The sequence below is a fragment of the Chlorocebus sabaeus genome, chromosome 24 (genome assembly GCF_047675955.1).
Source record: "Chlorocebus sabaeus isolate Y175 chromosome 24, mChlSab1.0.hap1, whole genome shotgun sequence".
Lineage (NCBI taxonomy): Eukaryota > Metazoa > Chordata > Mammalia > Primates > Cercopithecidae > Chlorocebus > Chlorocebus sabaeus.
Window position 1 is genome coordinate 8,631,634 of NC_132927.1, and position 23,959 is coordinate 8,655,592.

At 39.2% G+C, this 23,959-nt stretch overlaps 1 protein-coding gene across 3 annotated transcripts in view; it reads left to right on the forward strand.

Annotated features, from left to right (window-relative positions):
- The window catches only part of AKAP6 (A-kinase anchoring protein 6), a 636,231-nt gene that overhangs the window by 207,421 nt on the left and 404,851 nt on the right, over positions 1–23,959 (forward strand). For 2 of the 3 annotated variants that reach the window (XM_073010910.1, XM_073010912.1), the window contains exon 3: positions 15,639–15,996. In XM_073010910.1, the coding sequence (XP_072867011.1) occupies positions 15,673–15,996 (324 nt within the window). In that variant the 5' untranslated portion in view covers positions 15,639–15,672. Of the gene's footprint in view, positions 1–522; positions 622–15,638; positions 15,997–23,959 lie in introns of those variants that run through there. The other variant, XM_073010911.1, reaches the window with a different exon arrangement.

Here is a 23,959-nt window from a genome sequence, read left to right on the forward strand (position 1 = left end):
TAGTTTAATTGAATGCAATCCCAAATGCTCTTATTTAAAACCGGTCAGCTAATGTTAATGAAATATTCTGGATTATTCATTTTCAGGCATATGAAATATCATTTCTTGTTAAGGAAACTCAGTCAGAAGACCTTGAGTATCCAAATCAGCGTCTGAATCATACGGAACTATTAACAATGATAAGATTAGGCCAAAGAGCACAATGAATAGAGTTATGACTAGCAGAATTTGTCTGAGATTAATTTGCGTTTGGCTGCAGATGACTAAGTAAGACCAACAGTAGCAATGTCATGTGATGATTTTGAAGCATTAGCTGGAAAATTATAAATAGATGATTTCTAGAGCCTATTGAAAAGGACCAGTTGTTTCTGAGTGTCATGTCAATTATGAGAAACTATTGCTAACAAAGACAAAGAATGAAAAATTAAAAAGCATAGGGGACAATTACCTTCCAAACATCTGAATCACTCTCAGATGGCAGCCAGCTGCTCAAGTGCTGGGATGTTGAAGTTTTATCCAAGAGGGCAAAGGAGGGCAAAAAGTGAAAGGCTCAGAAATCATGACCCTGCTTAGCAACTGCTGCTTCCTTCCTTCCACATCACAGCTATACTTTGGTTAGTGGTGAGTAATAAAAGCAAATGGCTGATGGGTCTTTGCTTTAACTTAGGCCTTAGTACTCTCATGGCAGAGGGGAGAGAATATGGGTTGACCTATTAAAATGTTCAGCATTCTGTTCCTTATTTTCCCATGACTTAGAGACACCCCTGAATTAAAAAAAAATCTTGTTTCTGTCTTTGCTGAATAGAAGAGTTGGCAAAGTATCTGGTAATAGTTAATCTATAACTAATTTTCTAGGGTTGATGAAGGATCTACTAGATTCTTTTTAGAGGCATTTAAGTCATTAGCTCTTACTCAGCAGTTCTTATTGTTGCTATTTATTTCATTGAGCAAGATAATAAATTATTATTTAAAAAGAGAAAAATTGAGTGAAGGTGAATTTGTATTGAGCTGGTTTGCTTGCCATGCTTTTATTATCTACCAGCTTAAACAGAACAAAAATATTCATAAGCTTGTACTGTCTAGTTTCCAGTAGAAAATATGCATTTTATGTAACTTAAATTATTTATCCATGATATGTAACTTAAATTACTTGTTCTAGGGATTATTTTTGAAAACAGCAATTCATCTTGAAACAATTCATACTTTATCAAACACTCACCTTCAATTTAGATGGCTAATTAGGCTGAAATGCTTGACTGTAATGAACTTGATGCATTTTAAGCAAAACCGTTATATAATATTTGAAAGAATAGGTTCTACCTTGCTGAAATTGTTTTTTTGAAAAGTCAACATAGTAGAAGACCTTTATTATTCTTTCTGTAATAAAGAATATTCAGAGGGAGGATCTCTGATCACATCAAATCTCTGGATATTGAGAGCCCTTGCTATCTCTTGTTAGTATTTTAAAATCTGACGTCAGAGTCTTGTAAGGGAAACTCTTTTTTACATGTCTGGGAGTCTATAGTGAGTGGGAAATAATAGTGAATAGGAATAATGCTTTTGAAAATCGTGCTCTTTATGAAAGTTCATCACCCGTAAAATGCCTTCTGTTTATGAAAGAACAGCAGTGTGAGTAGTTATTTGATGTGTTCTCATGTTGCAGCATGAACAGCAAAAACAAATGTAATATTAGTTGACAGATTTGGCTTAATGTATTGTTTGATATCTCAGCCTGATTCAGTTGTCTTAAAAAATAAAAGTTATTCACTCCACAATATATCTACTTATGGGGCAGATAGTGAAATAACCTTACTTTCAACTTGATCACTTAATCACCTGTGGTTGTCATCCTGAGATCAGGTTTATTTCATAGGAAGCAGTTCTTTCTTAAAGAGATTGAATGAAGCAAATGCAACCTCATTATTCATTTGAGTCATAGTGAGCATTTTGTATTTAAAAAAATACAATGTTTTAGGAGTGGATAGGCACAATTTTGAACTTTTAGCATTTTAAAGTTAATATCAACCAAGTTGTACCCCACCCAGTCTTATGACATTCTCTACAAAAAACAAAAGAAAAAAACCCAAAAAATAATTATTTTCATAGTAAAGTAGATTTTGGAACTAATGCGCTCTATCTCCCTATCCCCCATTTGGAAATGCTCAATGTACCCGAGAGTGTTAAAACCCTGTCCTGTAGTAAAGAAGTTCTTTCACTTTTTAATCTAGGTATGTTTTAAGCTTTATGTTTGCATACAGATAGTTAAGTTAAATAGTTCTGAGGTTTCTTAACATACACAACAGTCTCCAACCTCTCTTCTTTTCCATTTCCCATTCTCCAGAGGCAACCACTTTTCATCTTTTAGCTGATTCTCTTGGTAACTACCTCTATCTTGAAATGATAGGATGGTATGGCTACTCCCTGAGTATTTTTTTTTCCTTAGCTTTATCTATTTACCTCTCACTGTAAAAGATGAGAATTTATTTAGCTAATTCTCCTACCCTGTCTCTCTCTTTCTCTCACATTCTCATAGGTATGCACGTGCACATGCACACAATTCCCATCCCTCCTTTCTTCCTATAAAATTATGCCATGATTTTGGGTTATTGCAGCATTGAGTGTTTAAATTATTAAGACTATTCAAGTGCAGTTTGTAGCTATACCACAAAGAGGAATATGATTTTTGTTCTATTTTTCAACAATTTTTGTTTCTTTCTGGAATTTATAATTATTATTGTTTGCTTAGTTTTCTATGTGTTTATCTCCAATTCAACCCCTAATTCTCTACAAGTTGGATAAATCTCTTCTGGGTATATTCATTTACATCAGATTTTCTCTCAACATCATCTGTTTGAAGCAGTCTTGACAGGAGCCTTCTGAACTGTTGTAGTCTGGACTGGAAGCCCTTCTTTGCCGGGTATACAGCCGCCATTTGGGGATTTCCCTTCCTCTTCGCTCTGGGTAGGTGGGCCTCCTATTGCTTCATCCTGTGACTACTTCTTTCTTGCTTTACTGCTTTGTTTTAGCAGAGCATAGCCTCTGGTATCTTTTAAGAAAAGTGTGTAGAAGATGGATTGTGTGTGTGTGTGTATGTGTCTGAAAATACCTTTTTTCTACCCACTCACTGATTATTAGTCTATATTATTCTTGCTATAAAATTCTAGATTAGAATTATTTTTCCTTCTTATGTAAAACAAATTGTCTTCTGGCTTTTAATGTTGCTGTTGAGAAATCCAAACCAGTCTGATTTATCATGCTTTGTATATACTTCTACTTCCACCCTAAAACTTACTTGCCTGCATATTCTGAGATTTCAAATAATGTTCCTTTGGTGTTTGTCTATTTTTAGTGCACTAGGCTGGTCTTTTAAATTTGTAAACTCAGGTCCTTCATTTTCTTGAAAGATTTCATTGATAATTCCTCCTTTCTCTTTCCACTTGCCTTCAAACTCCTTTCTTCTAGGTGTTGGACCTCCTGCAATGGTCACTAATTATCTTACCTTTTCTCTCCTAATTTATATCTATTTACCTTTTTACTTTACATTCTGTGAGATTTCCTCAACTTTATTTTTAGCTATTATATTGTGGTTTTCATTTTTGCTATTATACATACTTTTATTTTCCCAGAGTTCTTTTTTGGTTCTACACATATTTCTTTTGAAGTATAGCCTCTTTTTCTTATTTTATGGATATAATATCTTATCTCTGATAATCTTTCTTTTTTACCCAAATCATATTTTCCATGGATAGTGTGTTTCCTCCAGGTTGAGATTTTTGTTGCTTGCTGTGAGTCTGTTACACAAACTGGAGCTTTCCCTAAATCTCTGCTAATCCTTGACTGCCTACTCATATTTAGGAGTAAAAGACTAGAAAGCTGATTGGATGCTCTGAATGTGTAGGTAGGCCTGTTGACTGAACGTCACTGTAGGGTAATCTGGATGTGCCAATTTCAGTATCTTGTCTTCTTGGACTGATCAGATCTCCTAGAGAGGGAATCTCTAGTCTCTTGACTGGAGGGTAAAGGAATTGCTCCCAGTGTGTGAGGAGCTGAGTCAGGGAAGAGGACTGGGGATCTCAACATTCAGAATGTCTACATTAGTTGAATCCTCTTATTTTCAGAATACTCCTCAATTGCGCCTGGTGTCTGCCAGTCTAGAGACCCTGTGATTCATTCTTTCTAGGTAATATACGTCCAGTCTTCTGTCTGAACTAGGGGTGGAAGCAACTAATCAGCAACACAGAGTAAGGAGAGACCTGTAGTTCTCACTGATTTTTAAACATTTTTAAAAATCAAGATTAATCTTAACATATGATTGTCTCTTTACCTGGAGTTAGGCCAAGCTTGAGGTTAAGGGCACAGACCACCAAGACTGACAGTTCTGCTTAAGATTCCTGATGCCAGTTGCAAATTTGGGGGTCCCCAGGGCTATCCTCATTTCAGACCAATTGGCTATACATTTGAGAGTTCACACAGACTCTGTCAGTTTTGATAATACACTAGAACAACTCATAGAACTCAGGAAAGTGCTATTACTTATTATGGTTTTATTGTAGCAATAGGATACAAATAAGAGCCAGCCACAGGAACACACACATAGGGAAGAATCTGAGGCTAGCACAAATCTTCCAGGTCCTCAGGGATGTATTACCCTTCTGTTGTTGATGTGTGACAATGCACATGGAATACCGCCAATTTGGGAAGCTTGTCTAAGCTTCAATGTCCATAGTTTTTATTGGGGCTGCATTACATAGGTGTGATTGATTGAATCACCACCCACATCATTGCCCAAAGCTTCAACCCTTTGACCACATGGTTGGTTCTTCTGTCTGGCCAGCCCTCATTCTGAGTCACCTTATTAGCACACACTTACTAGGTATAGTCTAAGGGGCCCATCATAATTAACTCAGATATTCCTAACATTTGGGAAATTCCAAGGGTTTAGAGGTTACTTCATGGGAGCTGGGACAAAGGCCCATCTTTTCTTTAGATAAAGGTAATTCTTCCCTACACAACACTCCACCTTTACTTCCAGAGGTACCTGGTTCCATCAATTTCAAAATACTTGAAGGATTCTGAAGTAAAAATCAGGTTGGTTCTTTGTTCTCTGTACTGCTGACTTAAGATTTAGTTTTTATGAGTTGGTTAAGTCATTTATCATTTATTCATCTAATTTCTGGCTTCCAAAATCCCATTTTTCTTCCCGTTCTTGAGTAGTTATACTTAACAAAAAAACTTTTTCAGTAGTGTTGGTAGGGTTTCTGGAAGGAGAAAAATTAAGCCTGTGTATTCAGTTGGCCGTCTTTACTCAGAAATTGCCCAGGCCTCTCCCAATTAATTTTTTGTTTGTTTGTTTGTTTTTTGAGATAGGGTCTCACTTTGTCACCCAGGCTGGAATACAGTGGTGAGATCACAGTTCACTGCAGGCTTGACCTCTTGGGATCAGGTGATCGTTCTACCTCAGCCTCGCTGGTATCTGGGACTACAGGTGCATGCCACCACGCCTGGCTAAGTTTTTTTTTTTTTTTTTTTTTTTTTGTGGAGATGGGGTTTTATTATGTTTTCCAGGCTGGTCTCGAACTCCTGGGCTTAATCAATCTCCCACCTCCATCTCCCAAAGTGCTGGGATCACAGGCATGAGCCACCATTCCCAGCCCCAACTTATTTTTATTAACAACCTTTTTGTAGAATACTTATTAACACCTGGTAAATGCTAAATTAGCAAATACTTCTATATTGCTGAATTAATACAGATAACTGATTCAGACTTCAGGATCTTTCAAGATGATCCTTCCCTCAGGGCTCATTTCTCTCCTACTTTACATATTGAGGTCACAGCATATAAATAGCTTCTTATCGCTTGTTGACTGTAGAGAATGTGGGGCTAAAGAGGGACCTTTTATCTTCAATCTTGCCTATTTTTACAATGTTTTTTATATATATGTTTATATATACAATGTTTATATATATATAACTCTTTAATGAATTTTAAAATAATTTTAGAACAAGAAAAAAGTAGAAACATTGCATGAAATGATCCTTAAAATTTTTCCACTTCAAATCTATAATACTAAGATTGTGAGTAGGGTTAATGGAGAACTAAAAATGGAGAATTCTTTTTATATTTAATGGAGTAGGTAGGACACAGTGTAGAACTCTTTTAATCATTTTGATCCAAAAGTCAAACTTGTATTCCTTCTCTCTATCTTTTCTTTCTGGGCTAGAAAGAAGTTTTTAAGGTTACACTTTGTGTTAATAAAGTCTTTGCTTGAAAAAGTGAATGTTGATCCTCTCATAATGCTGATTTCTTATTTCATTTTCTAAATAAGAGTGCATGTATTGACTTTCCTGTACCATTCTAGGATACAACTATAATTGAATTATTCTTTTTTGACAATCTTTTTAGAATCCTTGCTCCCTGCAAGATTTATTCCAAATTCCATAACATGGCATTCTCATCCCTCTTACAATATGGCAGCAACTTACCTTGTAGCTTAATCTGTTTCTTGGCCCCATCAAGCTTCCTGTTCCCTTCAACACTCAATTATTTGCTGATTCTCCCAGCTTCTTGGTGTTGAGGTATCTTTATCCATGCAGTTTCCCCAGCCTAGAATTCCTTCACCTCCCTTCCATCTCTGCTTGTTTAAATGATATCCTTTTTCTCTTTTTAAAAAAATTTTGTTTTGTTTATTTTTAACTTTTATTTTAAGTTCAGGGGTACAAGTTCAGGTCTGTTATATAGGAAAATTTGTGTATTTGGGGTTTGTTGTACAGATTATTTCATCACCCATGTATTAAGCCTAGTATCCATTAGTTATTTTTCCTGATCCTCTCCCTCCCCCTACCCTCCACCCTCTGAAAGGCCCTTGTGTGTATTGTTCACCTCTGTGTGTCCCTGTGTCCTCATCATTTAGCTCCCACTTATAAGTGAGAACATGCAGTATTTGGTTTTCTGTGCTTGTGTTAGTTTGTTAAGGATAATGGCCTCCAGCTCCATCCATGTCCCTGCAAAGGACATGATCTCATTCTTTTCTATGGCTGCATAGTATTCCATGGTGTATATGTACCACATTTTCTTTATCCAGTCTACCATTGATGGCCATTTAGGTTGATTCCATGTCTTTGCTATTGTGAATAGTGCTGCCATGAACATATGCATGTATGTGTCTTTATAATAGAATGAATTATATTCTTTTGGGTATAGGATTGCTGGGTCAAATAGTATTTCTGTCATTAGGTCTTTGAGGAATCACCACACTGACTTCCGCAATGGCTGAACTAATTTACACTCCCACCAACAGTGTATAAGCATTCCTTTTTCTCCACAGCCTTGCCAGCATCTGTTATTTTTTTTGACATTTTAATAATAGCCATTCTGACTGGTGTCAGATGGCATCTCATTTTGTTTCTGATTTGTATTTCTCTAATGATCAGTGATGTTGAGCTTTTTTTCATGTGATTGTTGGCCAGATGTATACCTTCTTTTGAGAAGCGTCTGTTCATTGGCTGGCTGTGGTGGCTTATGCCTATAATTCCAGGACTTTGGGAAGTCAAGGTGGGCCAATGGCTAGGAGTTTGAGACCAGCCTGGGCAACATGGTGACACCTTGTCTCTACAAAAAGACACAAAAGTTCGACAGGCGTGGTGGTGTGTTCCTGTGGTCATAGCTACTTGGGAGGCTGAGGTGGGAGGATCACATGAACCCAGGAGGAAGAGGTGCAGCGAGCTGAGATTGTGCCACTGCATCCCAGCCAGGGCAACAGAGGAAAGAGAGAAAGAGAAAGGCGGGAAGGCGGGAAGGCGGGAAGGCGGGAAGGCGGGAAGGTGGGAAGGCAGGAAGGCAGGAAGGAAGGAAGGAAGGAAGGAAGGAAGGAAGGAAGGAAGTTGTTCATGTCCTTTGCCCACTTTTTTATGGGGTTATTTTTCTCTTGTAAGTTTGTTTAAGTTTCTTATAGATACTGGATATTAGACCTTTGTTAGATGCATAGTTTGCACAGATTTTCTCCCATTCAGTAGGCTGTCCATTTACTCTGTTAAGTTTCTTTTGCTGTGCAGATGTTCTTCAGTTTAATTGGATCCCATTTGTCAATTTTTGCTTTTGTTGCAATTGCTTTTGGTGTCTTCATCATGAAATCTTTGCCCATGCCTATGTCCTGAATAGTATTGCCTGGGTTGTCTCCAGGGTTTTTATAGTTTTAGGTTTTACATTTAAGTCTTTAATTCATCTTGAGTTAATTTTTGAATATGGTGTTAGGAAGGGTCCAGTTTCGATCTTCTGCATATGGCTGGCCAGTTATCCCAGCACCATTTATTGAGTAGGGAATTCCAGACCCATTTTTATAATCCCTCCACCTGAAATGTTACCTTCTGTGGTAAAGGTTCACACTTACCTTTCCTTTACTCAGGATAATTGACACTCCTGGGGCCTTACTGGGCTTTTGTTTGTTTGTTTTTGCCCTTCATGTATTTGACCATAGCCTGTTGGTGCAGTAGGTATGAGTATGTGTTTGGGTCAGGGGGAGACGGGGAGAGGAGAGAGAGAGGTGAGAGAGAGAGAGAGATTGTTTCTATAAAGTTATAATTTCCTTGAGGGTAAATATGATGAGTCACATATACATAGAATGCCTTTTATATAGTTGATTTTCAGTAATGTCAGTTGATTTAAATTCTGACCACTAAATGTCAGTTGATTTGAAATGAATCTTGTTTCATTTTCTTTACCTTAATAGCATTGACAAAGGCAACAATTGTACAAATTATGTATTAAAGTTTTATAAATCCAGTCTCTCTCACAATTTCTTGAACAATAGAAAGGTGACTGCCTAATATTTTAAGGTGATTTTTAGCAACTTGGGATGAGGGTGAGAAGTATGAATGCTCATTAGTGTTCACTGAGTCCAGGTCCACATACTGATGACCATGGATGCCACTGCGGCTGCCTGCCTGAAGCAGCCAAATGAATCTCTATGTGACAGGAAATGACTGCTGCAGTGGAGGAAAGAAAATACAGAAGGCGTGATGAATATCTGAGTCAATCTCGGTATCCCTGCCACAGGAAGATCTGAATAATTGGGGAGAGGGGTAGGAGGAAGGTTTGAGGGGAGAAGATGATTGATTAAGTGTGTTATGGTTGACAGCAGACTGTTCTCTGGGCAAGGGAGTTAGCGGGTATTTGAGGAAAGACCCAGGAGATGGTGCATGGTCTCTAAGTGATTAGCAGAATGTAATCACCCATCTGCTGAGGGGCACAGGGAAAGGAGAGAGAAACACCAGTGATAACACCAAGATCTTTTAAATTATGGAAATCTGTTTGGGCTCCCCTATTGACATGCTGTTTCCCCCCTGGGGCACTTGTAGTCTTTCTCCTCACTGACATCCACTTGTAGGCTGGCCTGTTATTGCAAGAGGATTAGAAAGTGAGATTAATCTGGGGCTACTGCAGTGCTCTCACTAAACAGTGTTACTCTATGTGAGTGCTGGAGGGCACTGGGGTGGGCAGGGAAAGAGAGCAAAGGAGAAGAAGGCATCAGGCAGTAATTATGGACATTTCCTCAGGAGCATCTTACAGAAGCCACTTTAACTTTTTCCCCAAGTACAAATTTAACTTAATATTTGGCAGCAACTCTTTGCCTCTTCTATTTTAGAGCTTAAAGCCATTTAAAGTTTCCCAGCTCTTGACCCAACAAAAGGCATGGGAGGTAGGCAGGCAGCAAGATTTAAAACTAAGTGACGAATCAGATCCTCATTTATCTGGTTAGGCAGTGGCATTTAATTAACCAATGTATTAAATTTGTTTTTGTGTTTTCTTTGCAGAGCCCAATCTGGTATCCTGGAATCAGATACAGGGTACACCTCTGGAGTTTCTGTCTTTCTCCTTAATGCAATCAAGTCATGAGAGCTAACCTTAGACAAAAATTGAAACAGGCCAGAGGATTTTTTTATTTATTTCTAAATTCAGTGTCTGTATGAATAGGTTCTGTGAAGAGTGGTTATAAAAATGTAAGAGAAGAAATGAAGGGGGATGAAAAGGAAAATTATGTGATGCTTAATATAATTTTTTCTACCTCTGTTCTGTAATAAGTGCTATGTAGCAAGCACATCTGTTAATTTGACTAGAATTATGCTTTAATCACTTGCTTATGTTTTAAGGAGTAAGCAGGGTGAGAAAGACTGAGAATAAGAATGTAGGCTTAGGGTTGATTTACATGATGAAAAGACTGCCTCTCAAACTGTGCTCATGATAATGCTCTTACATGGAAAGAACAGTTTCTTGCTGAGACAGAGCAGGAATTTATTTGGCTGAAGTTGGCTTTGTCAGCTAGTCATGTTAGCACAGTACTATTAATTTATCCTGCTTTAAGATTGTTGGGGTTTTTGAGAGTATAGTCTTGATTCTTCTGAGCCATGATTGGAAGTGCTCTGTCCACCAAAAGACTCTTTTCTATAGTGATCCTTGTTCTGGCAACTGTCTCCTTTTTCTCAGCCCACTCATCACTGCTTGTTTGCAAAAGGTCTGCCTATGACTGCACAATCCTGGAGCTTATACATTAGCTTCCAAATAGGGACTGCATAGCAGCCCTCTCTGCCCAAGAGATTTAGGCCACTAAGGGAGTATGAAGCTGGGACCCTACTGGCACCAGTGTCCTCCAGCATGGTGCAGCCCCGACACTGGCCTTCATATTGTTTGGCCACAAGAAGAGAAACAACGGGAAGAGGAGGAGCCAGATGATTAATCCTGAAGGGCCATTAGGGACAGAACCATTTACAGTGAGTACAGTCGGCAAGATACCTGGCTTTTCTGTTATTTTATTTAAGAGAAAAAATTGTAAAAGAAAGGAGAGAGAGGTGGGAAGCTTTGATGGCGATGTAGCTGAACTTTTTTGTCTCCTGATTTGGTCGAATGAACTTTTCTAATTTAAATGTGTTTGTTTATTCAAGTCGAATGCCTTCTGCTAGCGTCAGGCTCCAACCCAAAACTTGTGGACACGAGATCGCAGAAACAGTTCTTGTTAATAAGCCTTCATGGCATGTTTCTATAGGATTTTAGAGTAAGATGGAAAAACCCTTTTACAATTTTTTTAAAAGCCTTAAAATAATAGCTTTCAGCTATTGCACTTTAATTATTGCCTCTTCTTTGGATTTGTGTAAAGGAAAGGATTTGATGGATGTTATTTTTAACAGCAGCTGGGATAAAGGTGGTATTATCGCTAATGCTGGAAATGTGGCCGCAGACAAGCATTTGATGTAGGGGGAGGGAGATGAGAGGTCACTGGGTTCCAAAAAGCTTGCTGATCACTCCCTTCACACCATCTTGGAGTCAGAGTTGTAACTCGGTGGGTGCCTGTGTGCACTTAGTCAAATTTATTTTCACCATCAGAACTTGTAGTCTAAGCTTTTTAAAAGATGTCTCTGTGACTAGAAAGAAATCTCATTGCAAGATGACTTGTAAAAAAGAATTCAAAACTTATGTTATTTACAAATACAGACTTATGCTCAATTTCCTGCTTTCTGTTTGCATTCAAATGGAGTAATTAGCTTGATAAGAAAGAAACTTGAATAATCCTGATAAGGGCAAGAAAAATATTCACAAAGACTGTTAATGTAGGTTTCCACAATTGGAAGCATTTTTAAAAATTATAATTTATCTTTAAAATCAGATGTGATTCTGTTAAAATCAGAAATAGAGTATGATCATCCATATATGCTACATTTAAATGTGAACTACTACTAACAACTGAAAAATGTGGTGATTTCTTTTCATGAAAATGGGCAATTAATCCATTTTATGCTACTACCCAGGCTTGCTGTGCTTAATGATACATATACCATTCTTTTCCTAGTGGCAAAGATATATGTGAGGGAAAGTAAATAGAAGTTGAAATGAAACTGGAGTAAAGCACATTTTACTTTATTTCTGCGGGTTATAGAAATTCTCTTGTGTATAGTCTGATCAGTTAAATGTGGAAACATAGCATCTAGGTAAAAGTTTTATAGTTACAGGAAAATTTTGCTTTGGCAGCTTGAATGTAAGATTTCTTTGTACTTTACTCATGTAGGATGCACATCCTCTCCTCTCCAGCTATGCTTTTGTTTCACATTTTTTTTTTATTCTGATTTGTCTTCTACATATATAACCACATCTGTTTTGTCAGTCTTAAGTGGCAGACTTCTAGAGGGGAGACTCTCCCATGTTTGTTCCTCTGGGAAGAATTAACAACAAAAAATGTGTAAATAATGACTTAACAAAATGCTTTTTTCATGATAGCAATTTATTCCTTTTCATTAAGTAGGACACATCTATCAATAATACTTGTATGCTTTGATAAAATGGAGACCATCATTTAGTAGCTACACAGCTCTCAGGATAGGCAGGAAACTTCCAAGAGCTTCAAAATATCTGGATAAATAACCCTAGGCAATCACAGATTCTTAGGGCAAATGGGATCCTACTGGCCATCTAGTTCAGTTTTGTCATTTTACAGATGAAGAAACTGAGGCCAAGAAATGTGTGGAGCATTTTGCCCCGAATCATATAAAACTGCAGTGTGCTTAGTGCACGTAATGGTGTATATGGAAATGTTGCAAGTTGGGGCATAAATTGCACTGAGCTAATTCTTTAGTGTGTTTTTTAGTTTACAGTAGGATGTGTATTCCAAGGAAGGCCCTGCCTTGACTTAGGAGTTTCAGAGAAAACACAGTGACTAAGCACTGTTTTTCAGTTGTGCAGGGGTTTGGGGCAGGGTTTTGTGGGCGAGTGTGTATGTGTGAGTGTAGCTTAAACAGTTCATTGTATGCTGCCCTGGCTCAGCATTCAGTTTTCTAGTTTCAATGACTCTGGCTTCTTAGAAGAGGGAACCGTTGTGACACCAGTGTCTCCCTTTATAACCAGTTCTATGTTCTTGAAATAGAAACCTTATTAACCTTTATGTATCAGATTCCCTCTCTAGGATTGTGATTCTAAACTTACCCCCAGAGGGCAGTGGCTCAATTAATAATCTTTTTTAAATATTAAAAATTTGGGACCAGGCACAGTGGCTCAGGAGATCAAGCCCATCCTGGCTAACACGGTGAAACCCTGTCTCTACTAAAAATACAAAAAAGTAGCCAGGCGTGGTGGCGGGTGCCTGTAGTCCCAGCTACTCGGGAGGCTGAGGCAGGAGAATGGCGTGAACCCGGGAGGCAGAGCTCGCAGTGAGCCGAGAGCATGCCACTGCACTCCAGCCTGGGCGACACTCCAGCCTGGGTGACAGAGTGAGACTCTGTCTAAAAAAAAAAATTGGAGAAATTGGAATCAGCCTGAGGCTGGAGTATGGTTTATGAAGAAGTGGTATGGTAGCTTACTCTTCCTGGAGTTTTATCCCTCTCAGTGAAATTTTGTTATCTTCTAATTGTTTTTTTTTTTTTTTTTTTTTTTTTTTAATGGCTGGGTCTAGTATTCTTATTACTTTTGAAACAGAATACAAGCATAGTTAAAAATGTGGGGTGTCTGCCTTATATTCATGGGAAAGAAAAAAGTGTGGGGTATGGATTTCTGCCTTTTGCAATCAGGTGGAGAAGGCTATCTAATTGAAGCCTGAAGCCATTCTCTAAGGCAGGTATCAAAGTGGTAAACCTACTTTATGACATATAGTTTGCTCTTTGCAAATAACTTTGTTTTAAAAATTTATCTGTAATTCTCTCTGGTTTTTTTTTTTTTTTTTTTTTTTTTTTTTTTTTTGAGACATAGTTTCACTCTTGTTGCCCAGGCTACAGCACAATGGTGCCATCTCGGCTCAGCTCACCGCAACCTCCCCCTCCCGGGTTCAAGCGATTCTTCTGTCTCAGCCTCCTGAGTAGCTGGGATTACAGGCGCCCACCGCTACACCTGGCTAATTTTTGGTATTTTTGGTAGAGATGGGGCTTCACCATGTTGGCAAGGCAGGTCTCAAACTCCTGACCTCAGGTGATCTGCCTGCCTCCGCCTCCCAAAGTATTAGGATTACAGGTGTGAGCCACCGCGCCTGGCCTTTTCCTCATCATTTAATTCAAAAGTTAGATGCTTAAGAAATTAGAGAAAGGGATTATGCTGCAGTATTGGAAAGATTCTGAAAAAATATGTCATAGGAGTGACTTAGTCTTAAGGCTTTTGTCAATTCAACAAGTCTTTTTTATTTCCACTCCTCATTCCTGTATGGAAAGATACATGTTTCCAGTCAAATTGGAAGTGTTTCTAAAAGTTTCCCGTCTCTTTTGGTATATAAAAATAATTTTGCTTCTGTTGTTGAATATTTGTTACTATACAAATATGAACTACTTTTTGACAATCACATTTAATTTCTGATCTTTTGGTGAGTCACCTTTCATCTTTGGGGGAATAATGGTATAAACTAACTTGAATATGTAGAACCAGACAAAAAATTATAAAAGAAAAAGAAATTCATTGCCTTGAGTAGAAAAAGCTGCTCCTGAGACTAAAAATAGTGCTTATTTATTTTAAAATACAAGAGCCTAAAAGTTGTTGTTATACTAGACTGGTTTCAGAAGAAAGATAAATTTAATAGCTGGATAATTAAACTAATTAAATTTATCTTAAAACCCAACCTTACTTTATGATGAATTACACTTACGTTATTTTAACTTCTTTGGTTAATATTTTACTGTTTATGTATTTCAGACCAATTTATTACCCTTAAAATTCCAGAAACCTCTAAAAATTCCATATAACCAAATATTAATGTAATTTAGATTGAGAGTTAATTAGGTCTATTCAGTACAATCCATGATTTATATTTTCTAGGAAAGTAAGATATGAGATTGTCACAGGTTATTATTTAGCTAACAAATCATAGAAAGGAGCAATATCTCCTGAATTCAGCTCAGTGTTTTTTGTAATTAGAACATCTTCCCAGTGTAGCTGTCCCATGTATTGAATATGTTGATTTTATAGTCAAAATGATGTTTGGATACTTTTAGTAGAAAAGCCCCAAATAATCGTGGCTTGAACAAGATAGAAGTTTGGCTTTTTTCTCACATAAAAGAAGTACAGGGCAGCACTCAGACCTGGTATGGTAGCTCCTCTGTTATCATGTGGGACCCGTGTTTCTACCGCCATGCTCCACCATCCTCCACCCGTCATAGTCAAAGGCCTTTCTGGGTCTGGGTTGCCAGCTGCTCTAGCCATCAAGTCCACGTTACAGGCTGGAAGAAGGGGAGGAAAGTAGAAGGGCGTAAAGAGAGCCCTCCTAATTGAGTCAGCTCCCTGTAAGCCGCTCTTCCAGAATTTCAACACAACAATTCCACTCATTGGCCAGACCATGGCCACACCTAGCTGCAAAGGAGATGGGGAATGTAGTTTTAAGTTCTGGGCAGGAATATGAACAGCTAAAAACTCGGATTTTGTTACTAAGAAATGAGGGAAAAATAGATGGGGTGGCGGGGGGTAGTAGGCAATATCACAATGGTTTTATGTTCATATTATTTCCTGGCTCTTGGGGCTACCATGTAGAAAATCAAAACACCTCTTTCTGTTTTTGTTATGAGCTATGGTTTCTTAATTTAGAAATCTGGCTTAATTTAGAAATCCTGTTTCTTCTGTGAAGTATCATTTCTTTATTTGGCAATCTTGACTGACTCTTGCTTTCTTCTTTCCTCTTGCCTTTCAGCTGTTTTGGAAAGAAGTGAGGTTTAGACTTCTCCATGTTAACCATGAGCGTGACACTTTCCCCCCTGAGGTCACAGGACCTGGATCCCATGGCTACTGATGCTTCACCCATGGCCATCAATGTGACCCCCACTGTGGAGCAGGGTGAGGGAGAAGAGGCAATGAAGGACATGGACTCTGACCAGCAGTATGAAAAGCCACCCCCACTACACACAGGGGCTGACTGGAAAATTGTCCTCCACTTACCTGAAATTGAGACCTGGCTCCGGATGACCTCAGAGAGGGTCCGAGACCTAACCTATTCAGTCCAGCAGGATTCGGACAGCAAACATGTGGATGTACATCTAGTTCAACTAAAGGTAAGGCAAGGTCTGTGATCCTCTCAGGATAGAAGTTTTCAAAAGGCTGTGGCACCTAGAGCCTGTGTTCTATAATTTCCAATGAGGAATTGTCCAGGAAGAAAAGCACAGTAACAGGTTTCAAACCATTATCTTTATAGGTAAACATGGAAATAATTAATTCTTTTCTGATTTTACTTTATGTGCTGATTATCTAGAATACAACTGGCCTTTGGTGATAGTGCAGAGAAATGGGGAAAGGGAGGGGCATTCTTGTGCAGTGTTATCCAAATATGTTATAAAGAATAAAAGTATTTAAAATCTCTTACAAAGGGTTTAATAAAAGACTGTCATAGGTAAAATATCAAACTCAGCTGTGATTGTGAGTATGTGTATGTGACTATTATCTTCAGTTGAAGCTGATGCTGCCTTTGTGGCAAACACTGAATTCTGACATGGTGGGGAAGGGCAATGTTCTCCTTTTACAATGAGTTGTTTCATCCAGGCACAATGCATCATGTAGAACAAAGGTGATTTTATGACAACTCATCTAAAGTTCAGACATTGAAAAAAAAAGTCTGTAGCCTCTGAAGCCCTTTAAAAGCCTGACTGTTGGCAATAATGAAATGGAGGTGCTAGTTAAGAGTGCTACTAATAAAGTTTTTGGCCTAGGGACTTCAAGATAAGGTGAACCTTCTCCTGCCATCGTCACTCCTCTCTCCCAGGTCCTTGAGGGAAATACACACTCAGGTCAGTGACCCTGCAGAGCAAGACATGTTTATAGCCAGTCAGGGCACTGGCCACAAACCCCATGGTAAATTTCTAGTCAATTGGAAGTGATACTAAGGAAACTTCCTTTACCTAAACTGGTTCATCCTACATAATCTGAAATGAAAAGTCAAGTATTCTTGGATCTTAACACTTAAATGGTTTACAAGATACAGCCATCAGCCTGAGGGGGAAAGATAGGCACTTAAAATGAAGCATAGAACCTAGAGGAGAGCAGGTTCAGCCTTCTCAGGCTGGTTCAGCAGATCCTGAGCCCAGCTGCCCCATTAGGGGCAGCTTAACTAAGGGTCCTTTTGTCGTTGGAACTGTCTATCACCTTCTTACCTTGGTCAAAAGGTATTTCACACCCACCTCCATCAGCTCCATCCCTTAGTATGGTCTGTCTCCTCTGCTGAGAAAGGATCCCCAGGAGGGCATGAAGTCAACACAGTAATTAGATAGTAATTACTCAATGAATAACTATTAAGGGGATAAATATAAATTGCCCTATGTTCATTTTATTCTAGGATGTCTATCATGACTTTTTGGGGTACTTGTTTCGTTAGGTTACTTAACCAATAGAGCCTTTCCACGTTGAGTTCAAAGTCAAGGAGCTCTGGTTACTGCATGTGGCCTCAGAAAAGGTCTACACAAGTGTTTGGTTGTATCGCTTAATCTGCTTATTTAAGTTTCTCTTTTATTTGTGTAATATTTCTTTATTCTACCAAATAAGCACTGTCATGCATTTTTTCAAAAACATTTTAAATAAATATCACTTTTTCTGATTTCCACGTTGATCCATAAGAATAAAGGGGAACTTGGGCACAGAGTTTTATATGTAGAAACACAACAAAACAACCCTGTAGAAGCAGCTCTCAACTGAGGCCTTTGGCAAAGCAGTTGGGCAGGCCCACACTGGGGATGACCAGCTGTGTTGGGGCATCTTAGCTTGGCTCCCACTACCTTAATAAGTTACCCAATTTATTAATTTACAGTGAAAAATCACCACCTCAAGGCTGGGAATGCCCATGACTTTAGAGATCATCTAGGCACAGATAAGTGCCTAATTTGTATATTCATCTCAATGTTTTCCCAGGAGTCCCAGCTGCCTAACTTAATCTCCACTTGTGCCTTTAGTGGACATCTCAAGCCCATCAAAGAGCCCAATCTTACTAGTTGCCATAAACATCACTACTCTGCTAAGCCAAAGCATGACTCTCCACCCCACATACATGTCTATCAACAAGTCCTGGGACTCCATCTCCAAAATATGCCCTAAAGTTACTCTCTTCTCTCCAGCACTACTGCTGGCATCCTAGTCAAGCCACATCACTGCTTGCCTTGGATACTTTTAGAACTTTCTAACTAATCTTGCTGCTTCTTTTACCTTTAGCCTTGCAGTTTATTCTCCGCCCAGTAGCCAATGGGATCTTTAAAATATGTAAACAAGCATGGTGACTCAAGACTATGATCCTAGCACTTTGGGAGGCGGAGATGGGCAGATTGCTTGAGTCCAGGAGTTTGAGACCAGACTGGGCAGCATGGGAAACCCCATCTCTACTAAAAATACAAAAATTGGTGGGCATGGTGGTGTGCACCTGTAATCCCAGATTCTCTGAAGGCTGAGGTGAGAGAATAACCTGAGCTTGGGAAGTTGAGGCTGCTCATGCTCCACTGCACTACAGCCTGGGTGACAAAGTGAGACTCTGTCTCAAAAAAATAAAATAAAAATAAATATGCAAATGAGGTCATGTCACTTACTTACTTCCTACTGGACTTACAGTAAAACTAAAGCTTTTTCCTGTGGCTCTGCTCTTGGCTGTTTCTCTGATCCTGGCTTCTGTACTTTTCCCTTTGTTCATAAAGCTCCAGATTCACTGTAAGTTCCAAAGAAGCATTGGGTTTGTTCTTCTCTGACAGCTTTTCCTGTTCCCACTGCAGAGAAGCTCTCTTTCCCCATTGTTACATGACAGATTCTGGATCCTCACCAAGCTATCAGCCAGAGGCACAGTCATGTTTAACATCTGGGGGTGCAAACCTGGGAGAGGGTTGGGCAGGGATTGGCAGTGAGGAAGTAGGGCTTCAGCTGTGTTTGATGAAGGGCAAGCATAAAAAAAGAATCTACCCATTACCTAACTTGTCTACACACTTCATACTCCCTTTCACATTGCTGGTTCTAAGTCTTTTCATCATGCTCTTCTCTACCATCGTGTCAATACATGACTTTTTAAAAAGCGTAGTTAGAAAATGCTTTTAGAAAATGCTTGGGGCTGGGTGCGGTGGCTCACACCTGTAATCCCAGCACTTTGGGAGGCCGAGGCCGGCAGATCATGAGGTCAGGAGATGGAGACCAACCTGGCTAACATGGTGAAACCCCGTCTTTACTAATTAGCCGGGCATGGTGGTGGGCGCCTGTAGTCCCAGCTACTTGGGAGGCTGAGACAGGAGAGTGGTATGAACCAGGGAGGCAGAGCTTGCAGTGAGCCAAGATTGCTCCACTGCAATCCAGCCTGGGTGACAGAGCAGGACTCCGTCTCAAAGCAAAACAAAACGAAACAAATGCTTGGGGTAGGCTCTGTCTCTGCTCTTAAATTAAATGTCATTTTTTTTCAAATAAGCCATTCCTGATCCCTCTTCTTAAACCACCTACCACTCAGCCATTATCTAGTCCATCACCTAGCTTTATTATTATTATTATCATTATTTGAGACAGGGTCTCTGTCACCCAGACTGGAGTGTAGTGGCACAATCTGGGCTCACGGCAACCTTTGACTCTCAGGCTCAAGAGATCCTCCTGCCTCAGCCTCCCAGGTAGCTGGGACTACAAGTGCATGCCACCATGCCCAGCTAATGTTTGTGTTCTGTGTAGTAGAGATGGGATTTCACCATGTTGCCCAACCTCGTCTTGAACTCTTGGGCTCAAGCGATCTTCCAGCCTCTGCCTCCCAAAGTGCTGGGATTACAGGCGTGGCCTTTATTATTATTTTTTTAATGGTTCTTATCACTAGCTGCAGTTACTTATTTATTTGCTTGTTTGTGTTTTCCCTAAGCACCTGAACTGTTGAGTTTTCTATTGTATGTCTGTTGTCTAGGACAGGGCCAGGCACTTAGAGAGGATTCAGTTCACACCTGTGGTTGTATAGGTGAGTCCAAGCCTATGTGGTCAGTGCCTTCTTTCCCCATAGACAGGCTTGCACAGCAAGTCACATAAGGAAGGCTGCTCAGTGAGGAATGAATTAGGACAAAGGCATTGGATGAATCAAGGCTCAATATGTTTGGAACATTGCTCTCCCATTAGGAAGGGTCTGTGAGTAGTTCAGAAGTCTGCGGAATCTTGCCTGGGGAGTCTGCCCAGGAAAGTCTATTCTTCTTCTGTAAATGGTTGTGCCTGGCTCCTCTCACATCCCCCTTTTTGTTGTACTCCTTCTTTGGTAATGATTTGGGTTAATAAGCATAGTCTCAGGTCTTCTAAACCCAGAGCCACTCTTTTTCTTTAAAAGTGATTTATCTTCTGGTCATTGTGTTGATCCTAAAGTCTATTTCCCAGAGACCACTCTTATCTCCCTTATTTCCAAGTTCTTAGGGGAAATTTTACCTCCAGAATGAACTTCATACAACTGTTGCCCATCCCATGGGGGAGTGATTGCTCTTGAGAGTGAATAAAAACAGAGATTAAAAATTGGAAACAATGAAATATACTGAGTATTTTTTTCCATTATTTTTAAAACTGAAAATGCAACCTACATATTTTGCCTCTTAGCTTCCAGATATTCTTCAGTAAGAAGTATGAGAAACCAGCTGAACCAAATTTAGAATCTCTCCCCCTTCTTTGGATTCAGAAGCTGTGCTGTACAGGAAAACCAGATCAAGAACCTTAAAAGGTTTTGATTTTAACTGAGACCTCTGGTTTGGGTGAATGTATTTGGGTGCTAAAAAGGTAAAGTAGGTATCTCTGCTTCCTGATTAACAGTCATCTCAGGAAGAATATTATTTGTTTTCCTGGAAACATGATAGCAGGAAAGAGGCAAGGTGTAGACTAGCTAGCATAGGCTAAATGATATGGCTGGATAACAGACAGAAGTCTTGAAGTGACTTTCTGGAATCAGCTCCCCGAAAACTCACATTAGATAGATTCTGTCCTAAGCCACCTCCACATGAGATTTGGGTCTGTATCTTTGATTTTGACGTGACTCTCAAAGTTAGAGTAGTCAACAGAGACTCTGTTTACAAGATGTTCTGACTGGACTGTACCGAGACTGTGATGCCTCTGACATCTGAAGTTAATGCACATACCCAGTGATCACATGGGGTCTGGAGGGCCTACTGGGAAAAAGGATTGAATCCTTTCCACAGCTGGGGTTTGGGACATCAGATGGACCTGATGGACTGAAGATGATGGAAGTCCAAGGATGATGGGGCTCCTGGGAGAGGATTCTCTGTTACCATGGGACAAGAAGTCTGCCCCAGTGTGGGGGGAGGGAAGGGGATGGTGAGTTGTGGTACAGTATGTTCCCAGCCCTGGAACCTGGGCTGGCACCAGGGCAGTGTGGATAACTAATGAGGGGAAAGGGCTATGGTTGTGACTTGGAGGACCTCCCCAGTGGCTGAAGCCAACTTTCCCCTTGTTCAGCAGGCAAAAGGGAAAGATTATTCTCTTTCTCCTACTGCTGGAGCATAACTGGTAAGCATTGCCTCAGATGGCAGTGGTGCCACCAAGGTGACAACTGTGGAGTCTAGGGTCCATAGTCGTGACAGTGAGCAACAGCTAAGGTTGATTCATGGGCATGTCTAAAACATGCCCTTGGATTCTCATAAAGTTTTGATAAGGAGAATGAACTCTGAGTGGAACTGAACTTCTGACATTAAAAGTTACTGGCTCGTTGGATTCTGATCTTAATGTTAACTTGATTGTGTGTTAAAGCCTGAAGCATTCAATTCACACCATCTTTGAGTGGTTTCCAGTACATCTTAAATATTATAAGCCCTGGTTTAACACTGAAGACAAAATATCTTTATTTTCTGGAAAGAGTAGTTATTTTCTTTTTTTTTTTTTTTTTGAGACGGAGTCTCGCTCTGTCGCCCAGGCTGGGGTGCAGTGGCCGGATCTCAGCTCACTGCAAGCTCCGCCTCCCGGGTTTACGCCATTCTCCTGCCTCAGCCTCCCATGTAGCTGGGACTACAGGCGCCCGCCACCTCGCCCGGCTAGTTTTTTGTATTTTTTAGTAGAGATGGGGTTTCACCGTGTTAGCCAGGATGGTCTCGATCTCCTGACCTAGTGATCCGCCCGTCTCGGCCAAGAGTAGTTATTTTCATTTTCGCCCTTTAGATCACTATTTTTCAACAAATAGATCTTAACCCATTTAGCAGGTTGTGAAATCAATTTAGTGAATTAAAGAACTAAATAATGAATTAGAAAAGGATTTCATGAATAATGTTAAGTGCTATGTTGTAAAACTTGGTTTAATTAAAACCAAGTTCTTGGTCATTGTGTAAAAATGTATTTCTTTGAATCAAGGCCAGAACAGTTTGATAGTGACTGCTTTAGGCCATTCCCAACTTTCCTCAAGATATTTGATATATACTTTAATTTTGGAACATATTATGCAAGGAAATGTAATCTGGTGCTGTTTGTGTAACATTATTGTTTTAATTCTTATATGGGATTAAAATTTACATGAAATACCCATTAAATTGGCAACCCCAAAAGCATATCCCAAATCTCTGAAAATTGGAAGATGAGGTTGATGTATTTGTTGATGGGTATGAGGATGTTAACATTTATTATTTTCCCAAAGCCCAGATTTGTGACTGTAATCCTTTTTATGGTTGATGGGTGCTATGATCTCAAAATTCATATGTTGAAACGTAAATGCCAATGTGATAGGATTAAGAGGTGGGGTCTTTAGGAGCTGATTAAGTAATAAGGGCCCTACCCTCATGAATGAAATTCGTGACCTCATAAAGAAAGGTTCCAGGGAGCCAAGGCAGCAACAGGGTGCCATATTGGAAGTAGAGGGTAAGCCCTCACCAGACAGAATCTGCTGGAGCCTTGATCCTCGACTTTCCAGCCTCCAGAACTATGAGAAATAAATTTCTAGTGTTTATAAATTACCCAGTCTAAGGTGTTTTGTTATAGTAGTCTGAATGACTATGTTTTCCTTAGGGCGTCTTCTTAGGGAAGCTGGATACTAGTGGTCAAATGTATAGAGAGTGTGGTTTCATTGTGGTGCTTATTAGTAGAAATGCTTTTTCTACAATTAGTGCTAAGATTGTGTAAGAATATTTGGTATCATCAACTAATAAAAATGGTTGAAATAAAAATGATGTCTGATGTTTGAATGGCTAATTTTAGATATTTAGAAGACCCAATTATGTGGAAAAAAAAATCTATCTCAATTAATTGTTGAGTAATTATCTCTCTCTCTTCCCCATCCAATGCTGGAAAACAGGCTGAGTGCTAAATAAATCCTTTTTTGATTGTTGAATGGTTAATGTATTTTCATCATGATTTGGGGAGATGATATAAGCCTCAGACCTAGCACCTGTTTTGGACTACTTATGAACACTCTTGGTTAAGATATAGAAAAATGAATGTTGGTGGTTCCTGGCACATAATTGTGGAAGATCTTTGGCTATACATGAATCTTAGCCATATGCACTAATGTATTTAGAGCTCAGAATGGGAGCATTATTTGTTGAGGTGGCTCAATGAATCTAACAGATTGTACAGCTATGTAATTTTTCATTAGCAAAAGTAGCATGGAAACTGAAGATTATCACAGATTTTGCAATTTGAAAGAAATAGTGAAAACAGTTTAGAGAAAAGTAATATGTTTCATAAAAGGATTTTGAAAAAAAATCTAAAGAAACTGGCATTACTTTGATTAGAGAAGTGTTATTGGGGCTTGTTACTTAAAGATGTTGGTTTAATGACGTCACCATGAGCTCTCACTGAACAAATAGCCATCTGTTTTTGTGGTCTCACAGGATTAGATATTTTTAGGGGCATCTACCAGAGATAGTATATGAGTTAACTCTTTCCTTGCCTTGAGAGTTTTCACTTCAATTGAATTCATAGAGTATCTAATGTACACTAGGAGTTTTACTTATAGTATCTTATTTAATCCTCACAATAACCCTCTGTTAGAAATGAGGAGACTGAGTCTCAAAAGGTTAAGTGATCAACTTGGGAGTCAAATCATGTATTTTGAGCCTT